Here is a 21,480-nt window from a genome sequence, read left to right as displayed (position 1 = left end):
CATGTTCATCAAACTAGGTCCGTTCAACTCTGAACACTCACCTTTCCAGTGAGTCCCACTGCTGCCACACCATGTGGGTACCAAGAGGAGTCAAAAATCTGGACATTAAGGTCAAAGTCAAGCTCAAGATCTGGAGGAACAGACGAGGATCTAACATTGAGGTCTACAGTTGAGCTCAGGAGAATCCCCCCAAAGAGCTTCCTGGCGGCCCCAGTGGAGTTTCATGGGGCCTCCTGTATGAGACACCTGTTTCGCCCAGGAAAGCATCTGAACAGCATTTCTGGCGTTTGGCAGTCTGGGGGCTTGCCGGCTCCTTCACGAAGCCATGTCTGAAGAGTGCAGTGAAGCAGAAAGGCTAAAATGAAGGGCTTTGCAGTTGGCTGGGTCCTGACCTCTACTCTGTGATTCATGCCAGGTCGCAAGCTCTCCGCGGGCCTCAGCTGGAGAGGTCCTACCTCCTTCACACGACCATGGATGTTTTTAAGTGAGAGAGTGCGTGAAATGTGCTTCACATTTATGCTTGAGATGTAGTAATTACTCGATAAATGGCTGCGATAATCATAGTAATAATAACAACTTAGTTGCTTGAATGCAGGAAGTATGTCTTGTGCTTCTTTACCCCCTACAGCAGCAGTAAAATGCCTTAGAGGCGGCTTCTTCTCCTCCTCCCCCTCCTTCAAGTGAGATACAATTGACATATAACATTGTATAAGTTTGAAGTATACAGCGTGTTGATTTGATCTTTGTATTGCAATAAGATAACAACCACCATAGCATTAGTTAACGCCCCTAACAGATCACATAATTATCGTTTCTTTTTGTGATGAGAATATTTAAGATCTACTCTATTGGCAACTTTGAAGTATATAAATACAGTATTCTTTTTTTTTTTAATATTTTATTTATTTAGGCTGCATGGGGTCATAGTTGTGGCATGGAGGATCTTTTAGTTGCGGCATGGAGGCTCTTAGTTGTGGCATGTATGTGGGATCTAGTTCCCCGATCCCAGGCCCCCTGCATTGGGAGTGCGGAGTCTTACCCACTGGACCACAAGGGAAGTCCAGTGTTCTTTTTTTTTAAATAAATGTATTTATTAATTTATTTATTTTTGGCTGCGTTGGGTCTTCATTGCTGCACGCAGGCTTTCTCTAGTTGAGATGAGCGGGGGCTACTCTTCGTTGCAGTGCGCAGGCCTCTCACTGCGGTGGCCTCTCCCGTTGTGGGGAGCCCAGCAGTTGTGGCGCACAGGCCCAGCTGCTCCGTGACATGTGCGATCCTCCGGGACCAGGGGTCAAACCTGTGTCCCCTGCATGGGCAGGTGGACTCCCAACCACTGCACCACCAGGGAAGCCCCAAGTCCAGTATTCTTAACGATAATCACAGTGCTGTGCATTAGATCCCCAGAACTTGTTTATCTTCTAACTGCAACTTTAGACCCTTTGACCAACATCTCCCCAATTCCTCCATCCCCCAGCCTCTGGTAAACACCAATCTACTCTCTGTTTCTATGAGTTTGACTGTTTTAGATTCCACATATAAGAGAGTTCTACAGTATTTGTCTTTCTCTGACTTGTTCCACTCAGCATAATGCCCTCAAGGTCCATCTGTGTTGTTGCCAACAGCAGGTTTCCTTTTCTCATGGCTGAGTAATATTCCACGTGTGTGTATCACATGACTGTTGCTTCTTTCTCCCTCCCGCAGAACACCAGCCATGATTGGCTGCTCGTTTGTGGTCAACAGGAAGTTCTTTGGTGAAATTGGTCTTCTGGACCCTGGGATGGATGTGTACGGAGGAGAAAATATCGAACTTGGAATCAAGGTTTGTGACATGGCATCCTTTCCTCTTAGTCTGTTTGTGTTTGTGAGCAGAACTGCCTGGTCATTTTTGATGTGTCTTTAAAGCTTCTTTAGCTGGTGAATGACAGAATCATTCACCCCACTTCTGTTCCTAAAGATGTTCCAGGAGAGTTGTCACCCCTCCTCAGACGGGGGGAGACCTGGGCTTCCCACCTCGAAAGGTTGAACAATTTGTCCAAGCCTGGGTGACCCAATCTGGACATTAGCTAGAGAATTTGGTTCCCACTCCCGTCCAGTTTCACTCTCTCCTTAAATTTTTCTTAAAATTTAATCATCTCCTTAAATTAGAATTTACATGCTACATATTTTGACAATTCATGTACATCATAGAATCATAAGATGCCAGAGGAGAGAAGGACCATGTTCTGTGGGACTCTCCCATTTCTCAGAAATGCTTCTAAGGGGGATAATGGGAGGGGGAAGAGGAAGGAGACGCAGAATGGGCCTCTTGCTGGCCCCCCATTCAGATCAGCTCCACTGCTGGATATTTTAGACACTGGGTATTGCTTAAGATTCTGTTTGAAAGATGAAATTCACCATAAAAAAAAAAGTTGGACAAATTGATGCATTCCAACCTCTTCACTTTAGAGTTAAGATCAATGAACCCAAATGAGAGGTGGGAGTGGGGGACACCTGGTAACCACTTAACTGGTACGTCCTCCTCCATACCGCGAAGAGGGGGGTCCTGGGGGATGATGCCCAGCTGGGGTCTCTGTGTCCCCACTGCTCCCTGTCCTGAGCTTGTGCATTCCTGAGCCCCTGGGAAGTAGGCTTGTTGGAAACGACTCAGGACACAACTGTAAGGTTTAAGTTTATTGAATCGCTTCCTCCTTCCGTTGCTGGAATCTCCTTCTTGTTCTACCAGTCAAGTACCCAGTGCAGCACCCCTAGCTCCAGTCAAAGCCTGCTCTCTGTGTCAGATTTCACTCGTTTTCCCTAACGGCTCAGGACCTTTAAGACACTGCATCGCCCCCTCCTCTACACTTGAGCCCCCTTCGTGGAATGGGAGGCTTCATGTCCTCATGATGTAATGAATGTCCAGGCTGCAGAAGCAAAGAGGATGGTGGAGACCTTCCCTGGATCCTAAAATCACTCCCTTTTGGAGACTGCAGACTCTTCCTGTGTTTTCAGTGCCAGGCTGGGTTCTTCCCTAAGTGGAATTTGCATAAGATTTCTTTGAAAGCCGAGCAATTAAAAAGCCCATGAATATGTTATCGTAGCTAATATACTTGGCCTTTACCCATTTGAAATTTAAGTGAAGGAAAAGATTTGGGCCCAGCATGTTGCACTTGGCCTGTAACTTCAGTTTCTGCCCTGCTCCCGTCTCCTTATCCCTCCTCACGCTGCTCTTTTCCTTAGCTCTCATCCGCTTCCAGCATGCCAGGGAATTGACTTATTTATTATGCGTATTGTATTTCTCTGCCTTTACTAACTAGCTAGATTGCAAGCTTTACGGGGCACAGATCTCTGTGGTGCTCACCTTTGCATCCCAAGCATGTAGAACCATGCTTCACACATGGCTCAATAGGTATCTGTTAGATTGATGACTGAATGCCTGTTAGGACCCAACATGCGTAGAAGCAGTGACATCATGGAGACAAGCCCGATGGTGACATGGGAGGTGGTAACTTGTCCAGGTACTTATTTGTGAAAGGAAGGAGCTGAAGGCAGCCCTGCATTGAGATGGTTAAGCTTTTTAAATTTTTTATAAATTTTATGATAGTTTATAAAATTATATGTATATTTGTATATAATATGTATACAATTATTAAAATTTATAATAATTTTGTAAATTATTAGTTTTAATAATTTAATACTTTTATTAAGGGAGATTTGAATGTCTCTCTATGCTGTGAGAAGGAACCCAGTGGAGGGTGAGACGTCAGCAACAGAGGGGAGAACAGGATGAGGGAAGGAGCACTGTCCCTACGGAGGCAGGGGCACAGGTGGAGGGGTTATGGGGACAGGAGGGCCCCCAGATTCGGTTGCCGTGGCAGCCTGCGCTCTGGGGAGAGCAGAGGTGGTGACAGCGGAACCCACTGCTGAGGCTTGCTGGGGTGTTGGTCTCCCCATGCTTGCAAAGCAAAGGTCTGGGTGCCAGGCTCTCCCAGGCTCCGTGTTGATGGCAGTGACAGTCCTTCGTGGCCACCCGATCCCTGCAGGAGGGGAGAGGCTTGTCAGTCTCTGCCCTGCAGCAGCGCAGCGCCTGTGCCAGGAGCTGAGGGCCCGTGAGTTCCGCTCTGCGCCTCCACGTGGCAGGCTGGAGCGATGGGGCCCAGAGCCTGCTCTCTGACTCGTCTTCTCTGGGGTAGCTCCATGCCCGGCTGTTCTCCACGCGTCTTTATGGAAGCATCCGAAGGATGGGTCTCGGATCCCACCCTCATGCAATCACTTGCCTCTTATCCCGGGCACGTCCGGCATCCACGCTGGACATTCGGGAAGGTTTATGCCTCTTACTTCCCATAGACCATGTCATCCCATGACCTACGAGCTGACTCTCCACAGAAGCCTTGGTTTTCTGCTGATTCTCAAAGCAGGAATTGACTGCTGTTGGTACCCTAAGGGCCAAGGCCTGGGTCCAGGGTCCACGTAGCCACAGTCTGCACAGTCGTCTGTGTTCTTAAGGTGTGGTCCCTGACCAGCACATCCACGTCACCTGGCACTTGTCACAAATGCAGGTTCTCGGGCCCCATCCTACACTTACTGACACTCTGGGGGTGGCGTCCAGCAACCTGTGTTTTAATAAGCCTTCCAGATGATTCTGTTGCACACCCAAGTTTGAGAGCCCCTGGTCTACACCCGACCTTAGCCGGCTTCCTGGCAAATACGTCTCTATTCTCAGAAACGAGCCCGGGTGAGAGTCCACATGCTTCAAGGCCCACCTCGAAAAATACATTATTAAGAAAGCCATCCCTGCTGCTTGAAAAAAATCAGAGCTTATGTAATATATGTACACATATATACATACACATATATAATTATATAAAGTGTACACACATACATTATATAAATTAACCTATAATAGCCTATAAGAAATGACATAAAATTCTGTGCTTTAGTTAAGTGGGGAAATTTTAATATGAGACCACATCTTTGTAATTTCTTTGACTAAGAAATAGGTCCATCTGTGATCTAACTATTCTCTAACATTTTTCATTACTTTTTAATTCCATCCTCAGTAATTAAAGAATAGGAAGAATAGAAAGTCTCCCTGTGGTTCAGGGGAAAAAAAACAGTAGGGTTTACTCTAGGGCTATTGTTTGGATGAAAGGCAAGCTTGCCCGTGACCAAAACAATCGATACAGTGGAGGGAAAAAAAAGCTTTCCAGGGCTGAGAAAATAAATGAGATCAGAAATTGAAAGGTTTCATATTGTTCTGAGTAACATTAATCAGAAACTATTAACGAGGCATGTTATAGTAACATGTCTAAATGGTAAGAGGAAAAAACATTCTCCGAGGAGAAAAGACCAGATAGATTCCTTTTAAGTGGTATAAAATCAGATGGCTTCAGGTTTCTCCAATATATCCGTCTGCTTTGGGAAGAAAAGGCACTGTCTTATTCTGACCTCTCATATAAGAGCGTGACATACACCACTACTGAATCCTGTCTGGCAGCTATTCTGAAAGGAAGGCAGTAGAAAGATGCTGTCAGATCCTCAAGCCATCAGAAAAGGTCTTAGCTCACCATGCATCTCAAGAACTGAATAAAAGGCAGAATTCCTATGTGTGTACATTGTTGTTGAAAATATTGTTGAGACCAACATTTGAAGGACTGCCTCCTTCAGAGGGCTTAGAAATTATGGGCTGTCTGGGGTGGCCTAAGCCCCAGGGCTCCAGATGAACATGGAATCTCCCACTCCCACTCTTTGCCCCATCTCTTGTTCTTTTTTTTTCTTTTTCTTTTTTTTGCTCCCAATCTTGTGTCTTGTCTCCGACAATCTGGTGGTATAATTCAGTGTGAGTCCAAAGGCCTCATAATCAGGGGGCGCTGATGGCATATACAGTCCTGGTCTGACTCTGAAAGTTCAAGAATCAGGAGTACTGATGTCAGAGTGAAGATGGATAACTCAGCCCAAGTAGAAACATGAAACATCTCTGACAAGTGCTGTTGACTGATGCTCTGATCCCCACCCCAGCCACTCCTCTGTCCATGGGCTTTGGGACTCATCATCCAGCATCCATGTTAGCCATGAAGGGTCCTCCCTGCCCTCAGACCCCTGACGTCAAAATCCCCAATGTCCGGAAGCCTCTTGTGACCTTTGTCTTCCATTTGGAACTCTTGGGCTTAAGTCTGCTCTATCTATTGGATGTTGTGATTTGGATAATGGTCACTCCTGGAGGTGACCAGACCATCAGTTCTGTCTCGTTTTCCTAATCCTTAGATTGTATGAGTCTTTGGTTCTTCCTTCCCTATTGGCGTTGGTCATCTCTGGCTATGGGAAGGTCTTCATAGTGCAGGGTTAGAGTATACCTGTGATAAAATTCAGAGCGAAAGCCCCTGGTCTTGTGTAGATAGAATAGGCTTTGGGATTTCACCGACTGGTCTTTAATCTGGATGCATATATTTCAGGTGGCCAACAGTTCAGATGAATGCTTTTGGATATAACGGGGAGCCTTCTCTGCTCTAGCAGACGTTTTCACTGGGGAGACCACAGTAGACAGACATGGTCTCTATCTCCATGAAATTTATAGTCAGGCAGAAAAACCATTCATTTAACAAGTAATTACCAATGGGATGAGTGTGAAAAGGTAGGACAAGGGGAGAATAGAGGAGAAGATAACAAGGAAATATAAGCTACTCTAGGGAGTTGGGAAGCACCTCCCTAAGGAAACAATGTTGAAGACGTGAAAAATATGTTGAATTTAGATAGGCCAAGAAGATGTGGAAGTGGAGTGTAAGAGTAAAAGAATATTCCAGGCAGTTTTGGTTGTATGAGATGATTAATTTGTAGAGATCTGTTAGACAGCATAGTACTTATAGTTAACAATGCATTGCATACTTAAAGTGTTGCTAAGACGGTAGATCTTATGTTGTGTTCTTTTCAAAAAAGGTTTGTTTTTTGTTTGTTTATCTATTGAGATATAATTGACATACATCACTGTGTAAGTTTAAGGTGCACAGTAATAATAAGTAAAGAGTGGAGGAGGAAACGTTTGGAAGTGATGTGTATGCTTATAGCATAGATTGTGGTGATGGTTTCCCAGGGGTATACTTATCTCCAAACTCATCAAGTCCTATACGTTAAATATGTACAGCTTTTTAATGTCAATCAATCATGCCTCAATAGACTGGTTTTAAAAAGAAAAAGGATATTTCAGGCAGAGAGAAAGGCATGTGCAAACGTTTGGAATTCTGAGAAGGAAATATATTCTGGGAACTGCGAGGCGTTCCAGGTGGCTGGAGCAGGTAAAGGGAGAGGGAAATATGTTAGATATAGTGGCAGCCATCTAGTGGCGTTAGGTTATGCAAGACTTGTAAACAAGAATTTGGCTTTCTCTTAAGGACCACTGTGGACATTTTGAAAGAAAAAAAAAAACACATATGCGATATAAGAGGCATATATCTGTGTGTGTATGTGTATCTATACAAAGTCCCATGTTTTACCCATAACCCAGATCCTCTGGAGGCAGTTAAGGGGAGCGAGGTTATCAGAATTTTTTTTTTTTTTTAATAAGAGGATCATTATGACTGCCACGTGGAGAATGGATGATAAAGCTGGATGGACTCGGGAGGGGCAGTGAGAGAGGCTGGACTATGGTTGGGGCAGTGGGAGAGAAATGGACACATTCAGAAGGCAGAATAGACAGGATCTGAGGATTGAGTGTCCAGAGGGGATGAAGGGAAGCGGGGGTCAAGGCTGACTCTCAAGTTACTAGCTTGAACAATTGGGAGTTGCTGGTGCTGTTCTCTGAGGTGAGAAGCACCGTTGGAGGATGTCTGGGACAAGGCAGAAGCTGATGCCTTCTGTCTGAGATGTGGTGAGTCTGACATTCCTGACACTATCCAGTTCATCCAGTAGGCAGTTGGTTGTGTGGAGATTAAGCTAAGGGTAGAGGACAAAGCTTGAGATAGACTTGAGCATCTTTGGTACCTAGAGCATATTTGAAGTTGCCAGAGGCAACAGGTTGCATAGAGAAATGAGAAGAGGGGATAAGACAAAAGTCCAGGAAAAAAGCAACATTTAAGGTGTGGAAGGAGTAGCTGGAAAGGAAACTGAGAAGAAGGGACCCAGAATAAGAGTAAAACTAAGAGAGAGTGGATTTGTGGCAGCTGAGAGAAGAGTGTGTGCCCATACCCAAAGCAGGCATGGAGAGGAAGGGATGGATCAGGCACCGTTCAGGAGACATCATGATGAACAGGAGCTGGTGGATGATTGAACATAAGGGATGAATGAGAGGGGAGTGTGGGGTAGCTCCCAGGTTTCTGAGCAACCGGGTGGATTCATTTAGAGAACACTGGCAGAGAAGAAGGTCTGTAGGTGGGAATTCGAGAAGTTCCATTTTAGAAACATTGAGTTTGAGGAGTAACAGTCCTCTGTGACCTGGCAGTGAGATGTTGAGGGAACACAGGCGTAGGATGGGGTCCCAACCAAGAGTAGGAATTGGGACGAGGTTCCAGGAGAAGTATGGGGTGTTCACCGTGCCACTCTGGGGTCCACTGGACAATGGGGCTCAGGGCTTAGGCTGACATCTCTAAAGTGTATTGCCATCCTCTTAAATAAGAAAAGCTGAAAAAACACACATATGCATATACACACCCTGCCCCCCAAACAAGCCTTCCTCAAGAGACTTTCCCAAGGACGGCCAGCAACAAGATGTCAGTTTGTAGAATAAAATGGTTTCCGTAGAGTTTCTAAACTCTTTAATGATAATTTTGTACCGGCTGGGAATTCCACCCCGAGTGGATGAAGGTTTAGATGATACTGCCTCTTGTTACTTTTTTTTTCCCTCAAAACAAATTGGAGAATGAAGAATTGTCATTACATTTTATGTTAATTTATTTTATTTTTATTCAACACTTTATTATGGAAAAGTTGAAACATACACAAAAATAGAACAGTCTAATGAATCCAAATGTACAAATCATTCAGCTTCAACAAATAGCAACATTTTGCTGTGTGTTTTTCAGTTGCCGCCTCGCAGCTTTTAAAAAGCAAATCCCTAGACATTATATCATTCTGCCTATAAAAACTCTAGAGTGCATTTCTAATATATAAAGACTTTTTTAAAGCGTAGGCTCAAAATAAATTTACACATAGTAAAATCCATTACCAGTTCATGTTTCTCAAAAATGTTTCTCAAAATTCTGTGAGATTTTCTCAGCAACAAAAACAACAACAAATGTGATTTGTAGATCTTTCCGAACAAGGTCTACAAATTGCATTTGGTTGATATGCCTCTTTTCAGTTTTTTAAATTTTTAATTGAAGTATAGTTGATTTACAATATTGTGTTAGTTTCATGTGTATAGCAAAGTGATTCAGTTATATATTTTTTCAGGTTCTTTTCCATTATAGGTTATTACAAGATATTGAATAGAGTTCCCTGTGCTATACAGTAAATCCTTGGTGTTTATCTATAATATATAGTGGTGTGTGTCTGTTAATCTCATACTGCTAATTTATCCCTCCCCACCCAGATTCCTCTTAAGTATCTTTTAATCTAAACATTTCCCCTCACCTTTGTTATTCTCACGTCATTCATTTACTGAAGACGCCAAACCATCTGTCTTGTAAAATTCTGCACAATCTGGACTTGACAGATTGATTCCACTGCATGTCTTCAACGTGTTCCTCTAATCTCCGTTTTCTCTAAGATCTAGAAGGTTGATTAGACTCAGTTTCCTTCTTTCTAGCCCTTCCTTCTTTCCCACAAGAACACTTTAGGTGATGCTGTAAACTTCCTATCGCATCCCATTAGGAGATGCGTACCATCTGGTTGTCTGGATTTTAGCGATGTTAAGATTCAACAGTGGGTCCGTGTGTTTTCAGACTGATTTGTCCATTATAAAATTCCCCACTCAACCTTTCACCTAATGGTTCTAGCAGCCACTAATGATCATCGCCCAGATCCATTGTTTCATTAGGGCTTACGAAATGGTGATTTTTAAATTTTACATTCATTCTGCGTCCCTAAGCCATAATTCTACTAAAAATGAACTTAACCTCATCAACTATTTGGATACTCTGAAATATAGGTGAAATAGGAAAGGCCGGATAAATGCTTGATTCTTTCCTTTTATTTAAAGTTTTAGAATATTGATTTGGTGCCATAGCAACCTCCAAAGGTGACCAATAGGCTCTTTTCCAGTAGTTATTTTCTTTTTAATATATTTTATGTTTCTAAATCCATTACAGTCATTATTCATTTTTTGCCCATTCTGTATGTGTTTTTTTTGTTTTTTTGTTTTTTGGCTGTGTTAGGTCCTCGTTTCTGTGCGAGGGCTTTCTCCAGTTGTGGCAAGCGGGGGCCACTCCTCATCGCGGTGCGTGGGCCTCTCACTATCGCGGCCTCTCTTGTTGCAGAGCACAGGCTCCAGACGCGCAGGCTCAGTAGTTGTGGCTCACGGGCCTAGCTGCTCCGCGGCACATGGGATCCTCCCAGACCAGGGCTCGAACCCGCATCCCCTGCACCAGCAGGCAGACCCTCAACCACTGCAACACCAGGGAAGCCCTGTATGTGTTTTTATTAAAGTCTGATTTAATACAGTAAAATGCAGATTTTCAGTCTTCAGTCTAATGGGTTTCACAGTTACATACACCCCAATAATCACCTCCCCAAACATTGAACATTTCCTTTGCCTGAGAAGGTCCCTCGTTGCCTCTTTCCTGTCATTTCTCTCTACTCCCCTACATCACGCGCTCCAGGCAACCATTTTCTGATTTTTATCACCATAGGTTAGTTGTGTCTGTTCTAGAACTTCCTGTAAATGGAGTCAAACCTTATATAATCTTTTAACTAATTAATGTTTTTGAGATTCCTCCATGTTGTTTTTATTTCTGAGAAGTACTCCATTGTGTGAAAATATGATCATTTGTATATTCATTTTTTTGCTGAAGGATAGTTGGGTTCTTTCCATTTTAGGACTGTTATGAACATACATGTTAAAGTCTTTTTTGGACATATGTTTAGATTTTATTGGGTAAATACATAAGAATTTAATAGCTAGAATGTAGTAAAGATGTATGTTTCACTTTTTAAGAAATAGTCAAACAAGTGTCTAAAGTGTTTGTACCATTTTCCCCTCACACCACTATTGTATGAGAGGTCCAGGTGTCCACATCTTTGCCAGTATTTGGTATTGTCAGTATTTATTTTAACGAATCCAGTAGGTTTAAAGTTGTACCTCGATGTGGTTTCCATTTACATTTCCTTGATAGCTGATGATGTTGAGCATCTCTTGTGCCTATGGATAATTTGCACATCTTCTTTTGCCCATTTTTAGACATTGTGTTGTTTTATTTTTATTGTTTATTTGTAGGGATTCATTATATGTGTTCTGGGTATGATCCTTTTTTCAGATATACATACTGTGAATATTCTTCTCTAGTCTGTGGCTTGTTTATTCATTTTCCACTATATTTTCTTCCGAAAGCTTTATGGTTCTAGCTTTTACCTTTGGGTCTATGATCCATAAAACCCTGAAGAAAACAAAAGAGAATATCTTGAGGTAGGCAATACGTTTTGGACTGGGTACAAAAAACATTAACAGTTTTTTAACAAAGTGATCAATTGGATTTAATCAAAATTTAAAATTTCAGCTCATCAAAGCATAACCTTTAAAAATGTATAGGCAAGCCACACACTGGGAGAAGTATTTACAGTGCCTGTATCTGAAAAAGGAATCTTATCCAGATTATATATAACAAAACCTAAAAGTCAAGACTAAAAAATGGCAAAACACCTGAACAGCCACTTTGCAGAGCTTCCTTGCTTTCTGGCCCAAGAGGTTCCAGACTTGTCCCACATATTTCATGTCCCAAACCTGGAATCAGCCATTGCTCTAAGGGCCCCTGATTCCTTCTAGTGGGAAATTAGAGACCCAAGTCTTGTCAGTGAAGGTGCTCGCTGCTACTGGATTGTTATCTTGTCTGAGACTTTTCACAGAAGCTGGACGATACTGATTTTTTTAGAAAGAGAAATGTAAGTCGTTCTTTCATACTAATATTTCCAATTCAAATTTGTGATTACAGGATTTTTACTTCTTTGATTTTATACTTATCTTTCACTGAAAGCCTTATTATAATATACATAGAATAAGTCTTATTCTTATTGACATAATTTCTTATTTGCTTTATTCTACTGTATATATTATATACGTATGCATATATATTCAAAATAAGAATGCCAGCTAACAAGTTGACTGAATGAAATTCAGTGTTTCTTTGTGGTTTATTTTGTCCTTAGAATGTATTCCACTCGTCATGTGTGGTCAATGCTCTGTGTCTTAAAGGTATTTGAAATCATTTTTCTCTGTGTGGTTATGCCACCTCCTTGATATAGGATGTTAGAGCCAAATGACAATGAACAACAAAATTTACTTTTTTAAAAAATTTTGCTGAGATTACAAGCCAGTTGACAACTTCTTTGACCTGAAGTTTTGGCTATTTTTTTTTTTTTTTTTTTTTTTTTTTATTATGTAGGGATTAGAAATTTTTATTCTATTTATTTATCCTGAATATTAATACAATTAAATATATTGTTACTTATAAATATTACAATTATTTTATTTTAGAATAAAGTTTTAAGTTAAACCAATTACTCAATAAAAGGAAACCTGAACATTTTCTCTTGATCCAGTGATGAAAAAAAGAACTTATACTGAATCACACTATTAACAAAGATATATCTTTTATCCCATTAAAGGAAATTATAAAAGTAGAAGAACAGATAAAGCAATTAGCATCTCAACTCTTCTTATTTTGTTTCTAATTTTCATAGCAAGATAAAAAAAATTCAGAACATCCTATTTATATACCTATTCTCCTTTACAGATAAAAAAATAGAAGAGATCAGATTAATCACATTATTATGAACAAGTGAGATTGTCTGACTTTAACCTCAAAAATCAAATATGAAGCAAGTACTATTGACTTTCTAGGTGATAAAATTTGATTATGCAATTGTACAAGAATGTTTCAACATATGGTACATAATGATAAAATAGAGAAGTGCTTATTTCATATGATTACATAATGGATATATACTCATTTTGAAAATTTGCAAAACACAGAAATCTCTAATGAAGCAAAATCACGAATAACTTATCACATCAAGATTATCAGCATGGATAGTGAGATGTGGCCAGTTAATTTATGGGACATTTAATCTTTTTTTTTTTTTTTTTTTAACATCTTTATTGAAGTATAATTGCCTTACAATGGTGTGTTAGCTTCTGCTTTATAACAAAGTGAATCAGTTATACATATACAATATGTTCCCATTTCTCTTCCCTCTTGCATCTCCCTCCCTCCCACCCTCCCCATCCCATCCCTCTAGGTGGTCACAAAGCACCGAGCTGATCTCCCTGTGCTATGCGGCTGCTTCCCACTAGTTATCTATTTTACATTTGGTAGTGTATATATGTCCATGACACTCTCTTACCCTGTCACATCTCACCCCACCCCCTCCCCATATCCTCAAGTCCATTCTCTAGTAGGTCTGTGTCTTTATTCCCGTCTTGCCACTAGGTTCTTCATGGCCTTTTTTTTTTTTTTTTTTCCCTTAGATTCCGTATATATGTGTTAGCATACTGTATTTGTTTTTCTCTTTCTGACTTACTTCACTCTGTATGACTGACTCTAACTCCATCCACCTCATTACAAATACCTCCATTTCATTTCTTTTTATGGCTGAGTAATATTCCATTGTATATATGTGCCACATCTTCTTTATCCATTCATCTGTCGATGGACATTTAGATTGCTTCCATGTCCTGGCTATTGTAAATAGAGCGGCAATGAACATTTTGGTACATGACTCTTTTTGACCTATGGTTTTCTCAGGGTATATGCCCAGTAGTGGGATTGCTGGGTCATATGGTAGTTCTATTTGTAGTTTTTTAAGGAACCTCCATACTGTTCTCCATAGTGGCTGTATCAATTTACATTCCCACCAACAGTGCAAGAGTGTTCCCTTTCCTCCACACCCTCTCCAGCATTTATTGTTTCTAGATTTTTTGATGATGGCCATTCTGACCGGTGTGAGATGATATCTCATTGTAGTTTTGATTTGCATTTCTCTAATGATTAATGATGTTGAGCATTCTTTCATGTGTCTGTAGGCCATCTGTATATCTTCTTTGGAGAAATGTCTATTTAGGTCTTCGGCCCATTTTTGGATTGGGTTGTTCGTTTTTTTGTTATTGAGCTGCATGAGCTGCTTGTAAATCTTGGAGATTAATCCTTTGTCAGTTGCTTCATTTGCAAATATTTTCTCCCATTCTGATGGTTGTCTTTTGGTCTTGTTTATGGTTTCCTTTGCTGTGCAAAAGCTTTTAAGTTTCATTAGGTCCCATTTGTTTATTTGTGTTCTTATTTCCATTTCTCTGGGAGCTGGGTCAAAAAGAATCTTGCTGTGATGTATGTCATAGAGTGTTCTGCCTATGTTTTCCTCTAAGAGTTTGATAGTGTCTGCCCTTACACTTAGGTCTTTAATCCATTTCGAGTTTATTTTTGTGCATGGTGTCAGGGAGTGTTCTATTTTCATACTTTTACATGTACCTGTCCAATTTTCCCAGCACCACTTATTGAAGAGGCTGTCTTTTCTCCACTGTATATGCTTGCCTCCTTTATCAAAAATAAGGTGCCCATATGTGTGTGGGTTTATCTCTGGGCTTTCTATCCTGTTCCATTGATCTATATTTCTGTTTTTGTGCCAGTACCAAACTGTCTTGATTACTGAAGCTTTGTAATATAGTCTGAAGTCAGGGAGCCTGATTCCCCCAGCTCCATTTTTCGTTCTCAAGATTGCTTTGGCTATTCGGGGTCTTTTGTGTTTCCATACAAATTGTGAAATTTTTTGTTCTAGTTCTGTGAAAAATGCCAGTGGTAGTTTGATAGGGATTGCATTGAATCTGTAGATTGCTTTGGGTAGTAGAGTCATTTTCACAATGTTGATTCTTCCAATCCAGGAACATGGTATATCTCTCCATCTATTTGTATCATCTTTAATTTCTTTCATCAGTGTCTTATAATTTTCTGCATACAGGTCTTTTGTCTCCTTAGGTAGGTTTATTCCTAGATATTTTATTCTTTTTGTTGCAATGGTAAATGGGAGTGTTTTCTTAATTTCACTTTCAGATTTTTCGTCATTAGTGTATAGAAATGCAAGAGATTTCTGTGCATTAATTTTGTATCCTGCTACTTTACCAAATTCATTGATTAGCGCTAGGAGTTTTCTGGTAGCATCTTTAGGATTCTCTATGTATAGTATCATGTCATCTGCAAATAGTGACAGCTTTACTTCTTCTTTTCCGATTTGGATTCCTTTTATTTCTTTGTCTTCTCTGATTGCTGTGGCTAACACTTCCAAAACTATGTTGAATAATAGTGGTGAGAGTGGGCAACCTTGTCTTGTTCCTGATCTTAGTGGAAATGGTTTCAGTTTTTCACCATTGAGGACAATGTTGGCTGTGGGTTTGTCATATATGGCCTTTATTATGTTGAGGAAAGTTCCCTCTATGCCTACTTTCTGCAGGGCTTTTATCATAAATGGGTGTTGAATTTTGTCGAAAGCTTTCTCTGCATCTATTGAGATGATCATATGGTTTTTCTCCTTCAGTTTGTTAATATGATGTATCACATTGATTGATTTGCGTATATTGAAGAATCCTTGCATTCCTGGGATAAACCCCACTTGATCATGGTGTATGATCCTTTTAATGTGCTGTTGGATTCTGTTTGCTAGTATTTTGTTGAGGATTTTTGCATCTATGTTCATCAGTGATATTGGCCTGTAGTTTTCTTTCTTTGTGACATCTTTGTCTGGTTTTGGTATCAGGGTGATGGTGGCCTCGTAGAATGAGTTTGGGAGTGTTCCTCCCTCTGCAATATTTTGGAAGAGTTTGAGAAGGATAGGTGTTAGCTCTTCTCTAAATGTTTGATAGAATTCACCTGTGAAGCCATCTGGTCCTGGGCTTTTGTTTGTTGGAAGGTTTTTAATCACAGTTTCAATTTCAGTGTTTGTGATTGGTCTGTTCATATTTTCTATTTCTTCCTGGTTCAGTCTCGGCAGTTTGTGCATTTCTAAGAATCTGTCCATTTCTTCCAGGTTGTCCATTTTATTGGCATAGAGTTGCTTGTAGTAATCTCTCATGATCTTTTGTATTTCTGCAGTGTCAGTGGTTACTTCTCCTTTTTCATTTCTAATTCTATTGATCTGAGTCTTCTCCCTTTTTCTCTTGATGAGTCTGGCTAATGGTTTATCAATTTTGTTTATCTTCTCAAAGAACCAGCTTTTAGTTTCATTGATTTTTGCTATTGTTTCCTTCATTTCTTTTTCATTTATTTCTGACCTGATCTTTATAATTTCTTTCCTTCTGCTGGCTTTGGGGTTTTTTTGTTCTTCTTTCTCTAATTGCTTTAGGTGCAAGGTTAGGTTGTTTATTCGAGATGTTTCCTGTTTCTTGAGGTAGGCTTGTATTGCTATAAACTTCCCTCTTAGCACTGCTTTTGCTGCGTCCCATAGGTTTTGGGTCGTCGTATCTCCATTGTCATTTGTTTCTAGGTATTTTTTGATTTCCCCTTTGATTTCTTCAGTGATCACTTCGTTATTAAGTAATGTATTGTGTAGCCTCCATGTGTTTGTATTTTTTACAGGTCTTTTCCTGTAATTGATATCTAGTCTCATAGCGTTGTGGTCGGAAAAGATACTTGATACGATTTCAATTTTCTTAAATTTACCAAGGCTTGATTTGTGACCCAAGATATGATCTATCCTGGAGAATGTTCCATGAGCACTTGAGAAAAATGTGTATTCTGTTGTTTTTGGGTGGAATGTCCTATAAATATCAATTAAGTCCATCTTGTTTAATGTATCATTTAAAGCTTGTGTTTCCTTATTTATTTTCATTTTGGATGATCTGTCCATTGGTGAGAGTGGGGTGTTAAAGTCCCCTACTATGATTGTGTTGCTGTCGATTTCCCCTTTTATGGCTGTTAGTATTTGCCTTATGTATTGAGGTGCTCCTATGTTGGGTGCATAAATATTTACAATTGTTATACCTTCCTCTTGTATCGATCCCTTGATCATTATATAGTGTCCTTCTTTGTCTCTTGTAATAGTCTTTATTTTAAAGTCTATTTTGTCTGATATGAGAATTGCTACTCCAGCTTTCTTTTGATTTCCATTTGCATGGAATATCTTTTTCCATCCCCTCACTTTCAGTCTATATGTGTCTCTAGGTCTGAAGTGGGTCTCTTGTAGACAGCATATATATGGGTCTTGTTTTTGTATCCATTCAGCCAGCCTGTGTCTTTTGGTGGGAGCATTTAATCCATTTACATTCAAGGTAATTATCGATATGTATGTTCCTATTCCCATTTTCTTAAATGTTTTGGGTTTGTTATTGTAGGTGTTTTCCTTCTCTTGTGTTTCTTGCCTAGAGAAGTTCCTTTAGCATTTGTTGTAAAGCTGGTTTGGTGGTGCTGAACTCTCTCAGCTTTTGCTTGTCTGTAAAGGTTTTAATTTCTCCATCGAATCTGAATGAGATCCTTGCTGGGTAGTGTAATCTTGGTTGCAGGTTTTTCTCCTTCATCACTTTAAGTATATCCTGCCACTCCCTTCTGGCTTGCAGAGTTTCTGCTGAAAGATCAGATGTTAACCTTATGGGGATTCCCTTGTGTGTTATTTGTTTTTTTTCCCTTGCTGCCTTTAATATGTTTTCCTTATATTTAATTTTTGACAGTTTGATTAATATGTGTCTTGGTGTGTTTCTCCTTGGGTTTATCCTGTATGGGACTCTCTGTGCTTCCAGGACTTGATTAACTATTTCCTTTCCCATATTAGGGAAGTTTTCAACTATAATCTCTTCAAATATCTTCTCAGTCCCTTTCTTTTTCTCTTCTTCTTCTGGGACCCCTATAATTCGAATGTTGGCGCGTTTAATGTTGTCCCAGAGGTCTCTGAGACTGTCCTCAGTTCTTTTCATTCTTTTTTCTTTATCCTGCTCTGCAGTAGTTATTTCCACCATTTTATCTTCCAGGTCACTTATCCTTTCTTCTGCCTCAGTTATTCTGCTATTGATCCCATCTAGAGTATTTTTAATTTCATTTATTGTGGTTTTCATCATTGCTTGGTTCCTCTTTAGTTCTTCTACGTCCTTGTTAAATGTTTCTTGCATTTTGTCTATTCTATTTCCAAGATTTTGGATCATCCTTACTATCATTATTCTGAATTCTTTTTCAGGTAGACTACCTATTTCCTCTTCATTTGTTAAGTCTGGTATGTTCTGACCCTGCTCCTTCATCTGCTGTGTGTTTTTCTGTCGTCTCATTTTGCTTATCTTACTGTGTTTGGGGTCTCCTTTTCACAGGCTGCAGGTTCGTAGTTCCTGTTGTTTTTGGTATCTGTCCCCAGTGGCTAAGGTTGGTTCAGTGGGTTGTGTAGGCTTCCTGGTGGAGGGAACTAGTGCCTGAGCTCTGGTGGATGAGGTTGGATCTTGTCTTTCTGGTGGGCACGTCCACGTCTGGTGGTGTATTTTGGGGTGTCTGTGGCCTTATTATGATTTTAGGCAGCCTCTCTGCTAATGGATGGGGCTGTGTTCCTGTCTTGCTAGTTGTTTGGCATAGGGTGTCCAGCACTGTAGCTTGTTGGTCGTTGAGTGAAGCTGGGTCTTGATGTTGAGATGGAGATCTCTGAGAGATTTTTGCCGTTTGGTATTACGTGAAGCTGGGAGGTCTCTTGTGGACCAGTGTCCTGAAGTTGGCTCTCCCACCTCAGAGGCACGGCCCTGATGCCTGGCTGGAGCACCAAGAGCCTTTCGTCCACACGGCTCAGAGTAAAAGGGAGAAAAAATAGAAAGAAAGAAAGAAAGAAAGAAAGAAAGAAAGAGGCTATAATATAGTGAAGTAAAATAAAGCTATTGTAAAGCAAAGCTATACAGACAAACTCGCACCCAGAAGCATATACATATACACTCACAAATAAAGGAAAAGGGGAAAAATTAATATATCCTGCTCCCAAAGTCCACCTCCTGAATTTGGGATGATTCGTTGTCTATTCAGGTATTCACCAGATGCAGGCACATCAAGTTGTTTGTGGAGTTTTAATCCGCTGCTTCTAAGGCTGATGGGAGAGATTTCCCCTTATCTTCCCTGTTCGCACAGTTCCTGGGGTTCAGCTTTGGATTTGGACCCGCCTCTGCGTGTAGGTCGCCTGAGGGCGTCTATTCCCCGCACAGACAGGACGGGGTTAAAGGAGCAGCTGCTTCGGGGGCTCTGGCTCACTCAGGCCGCGGGGAGGGAGGTGTACAGAGGAGGCGGGGTGAGCCTGCGGCGGCCGAGGCCGGCGTGACGTTGCACCAGCCTGAGGCGGGCAGTGCGTTCTCCCGGGGAACTTGTCCCCGGATCACGGGACCCTGGCAGTGGCGGGCTGCACAGGCTCCCGGGAGGGGCGATGTGGAGAGTGACTTGTGCTCACACACAGGCTTTTTGGAGGCGGCAGCAGCAGCCCCAGCGTCTCACGCCCGTCTCTGGGGTCCGTCCTGATCGCCGCGGCTCACGCCTTTCTCTGGAGTTCGTTTAGGCGGCACTCTGAATCCCCTCCCCTTGCGCGCCGCGAAACAAAGAGGCAAGAAAAAGTCTCTTGCCTCTTCGGCAGCTGCAGACTTTTTCCCGGACTCCCTACCAGCCAGCTGTGGTGCGCTAACCCCTTCAGGCTGTGTCCACGCCGCCAGCCCCAGTCCTCTCCCTGCGATCCAACCGAAACCGAAACCCGAGCCTCAGCTCCCAGCCCCGCCCGCCGAGCAGACAAGCCTCTCGGGCTGGTGAGTGCTGCTCCGCGCCGAGCCTCTGTGCGGGAGTCTCTCCGTTTTTTTCCTCTGCGCCCCTGTTGCTGTGGGGTCTGCGGTGATCGCCGCGGCTCGCGCCCTTCTCTGGAGTTCGTTTAGGCGGCGCTCTGAATCCCCTCTCCTTGCGCGCCGCGAAACAAAGAGGCAAGAAAAAGTCCCTCGCCTCTTCGGCAGCTGCAGACTTTTTCCCGGTCTCCCTCCCAGCCAGCTGTTGTGCGCTAATCCCTTCAGGCTGTGTTCACGCTGCCAGCCTCAGTCCTCTCCCTGCGATCCGACCAAAGCCGAGCCTCAGCTCCCAGCCCCGCCCGCCCCGGCGGGGGAGCAGACAAGCCTCTCGGGCTGGAGAGTGCTGCTCGGCGCCGAGCCTCCGTGCGGGAACCTCTCCGCTTTGCCCTCCGCACCCCTGTGGCTGCGCTCTCCTCCGTGGCTCCGAAGCTTCCCCCCTCTGCCACCCACAGTCTCTGCCCGCGAAGGGGCTTCCTAGTGCGTGGAAATCTTTCCTCCTTCACAGCTCCCTCCCACTGGTGCAGGTGCCATCCCTATTCTTTTGTCTCTGTTATTTCTTTTTTCTTTTGCCCTACCCAAGTACGGGGGGAGTTTCTTGCCTTTTTGGAGGTCGGACGTTTTCTGCCAGCGTTCAGTGGGTGTTCTGTAGGAGCAGTTCCACGTGTAGATGTATTTCTACTGTATCTGTGGGAAGGAAGGTGATCTCCGCGTCTTACTCTTCCGCCATCTTCCCGAGGACCTGGCTATTTTTTAAGACGATCTTTTTTAAGAGCAGTTTTAGGTTCACAGCAAAATTGACAGCACAGTAGAGAGATTTCCCCACAGATACATAGCCTCTCCCATTATAACATCCCTGACCAGAGTGGTACACTTGTTACAGTAGATGAACCTACACTGACACATCCTAATCACCCAAAGTCCATAGTTTACATTATGGTTCACTCTTGGTGTTGTACATTTTACGGGTTTGGGCGATGACAGGTATCCATCATTGTAGTGTCATACAGAGTATTTTCACTGCCCTAAAATTTTACTGTGCTCAACCTTATTCATCCCTCCCACCCACCGCCAACCCCTGTCAACCACTGATCTTTTTACTGTCTCCATAGTTTTGCATTTTCTAAAATGTCTATTTGTAATTGTACAGTATGTAGCCTTTTCAGATTGGCTTCGTTCACATAGTAACTCACATTTAAAGTTCCCCCATGTCTTTTCGTGACTTGATTGCCCATTTCTTTTTAGTGCTGAATAATATTCCGTTGTTTGGATGTACCACAGTTTACTTATCCATTCCTCTACTAAAGGATATCTTGATTGCTTCCAAGATTTGGAAATTATGAATAAAACTGCTATACATGCCTGTGTGTAATTTTGGCAACACTGTATAATCATAGCAGTGTGGGCCAAGCCCTCTGTTTTTAGGCTGATTTCTACCCAGCACCCTCTCAGGCTTTTGGTTCTGTGATGTCCAGCAACCCACACTGCCAGAGGAGCTGCAAGTCTGGACTGCTGCTTCACGTGGATTCATTTTGTGTATAAATCTGTCCCAGCCCACCTTCACTGTGGCGAGCTCATGTTCTGATTCACCGGGGGCTCTAAGATTGTTA

The 21,480-nt window shown here is 42.1% G+C and overlaps 1 protein-coding gene across 2 annotated transcripts in view; it reads left to right on the top strand.

Annotated features, from left to right (window-relative positions):
• GALNT17 (polypeptide N-acetylgalactosaminyltransferase 17) overlaps positions 1-21,480 on the top strand; it is a 483,122-nt gene that overhangs the window by 347,017 nt on the left and 114,625 nt on the right. For both annotated transcript variants that reach the window (XM_082432353.1, XM_082432354.1), the window contains exon 6: positions 1,702-1,819. In XM_082432353.1, the coding sequence (XP_082288479.1) occupies positions 1,702-1,819 (118 nt within the window). The remainder of the gene's footprint in view (positions 1-1,701; positions 1,820-21,480) is intronic.

Source organism: Balaenoptera physalus (genome assembly GCF_965194825.1).
Source record: "Balaenoptera physalus genome assembly, chromosome: 16".
Taxonomy (NCBI): Eukaryota; Metazoa; Chordata; class Mammalia; order Artiodactyla; family Balaenopteridae; genus Balaenoptera; species Balaenoptera physalus.
Note: the sequence above shows the minus strand (reverse complement) of the source record. Positions and strands in the feature narration are given on the sequence as shown.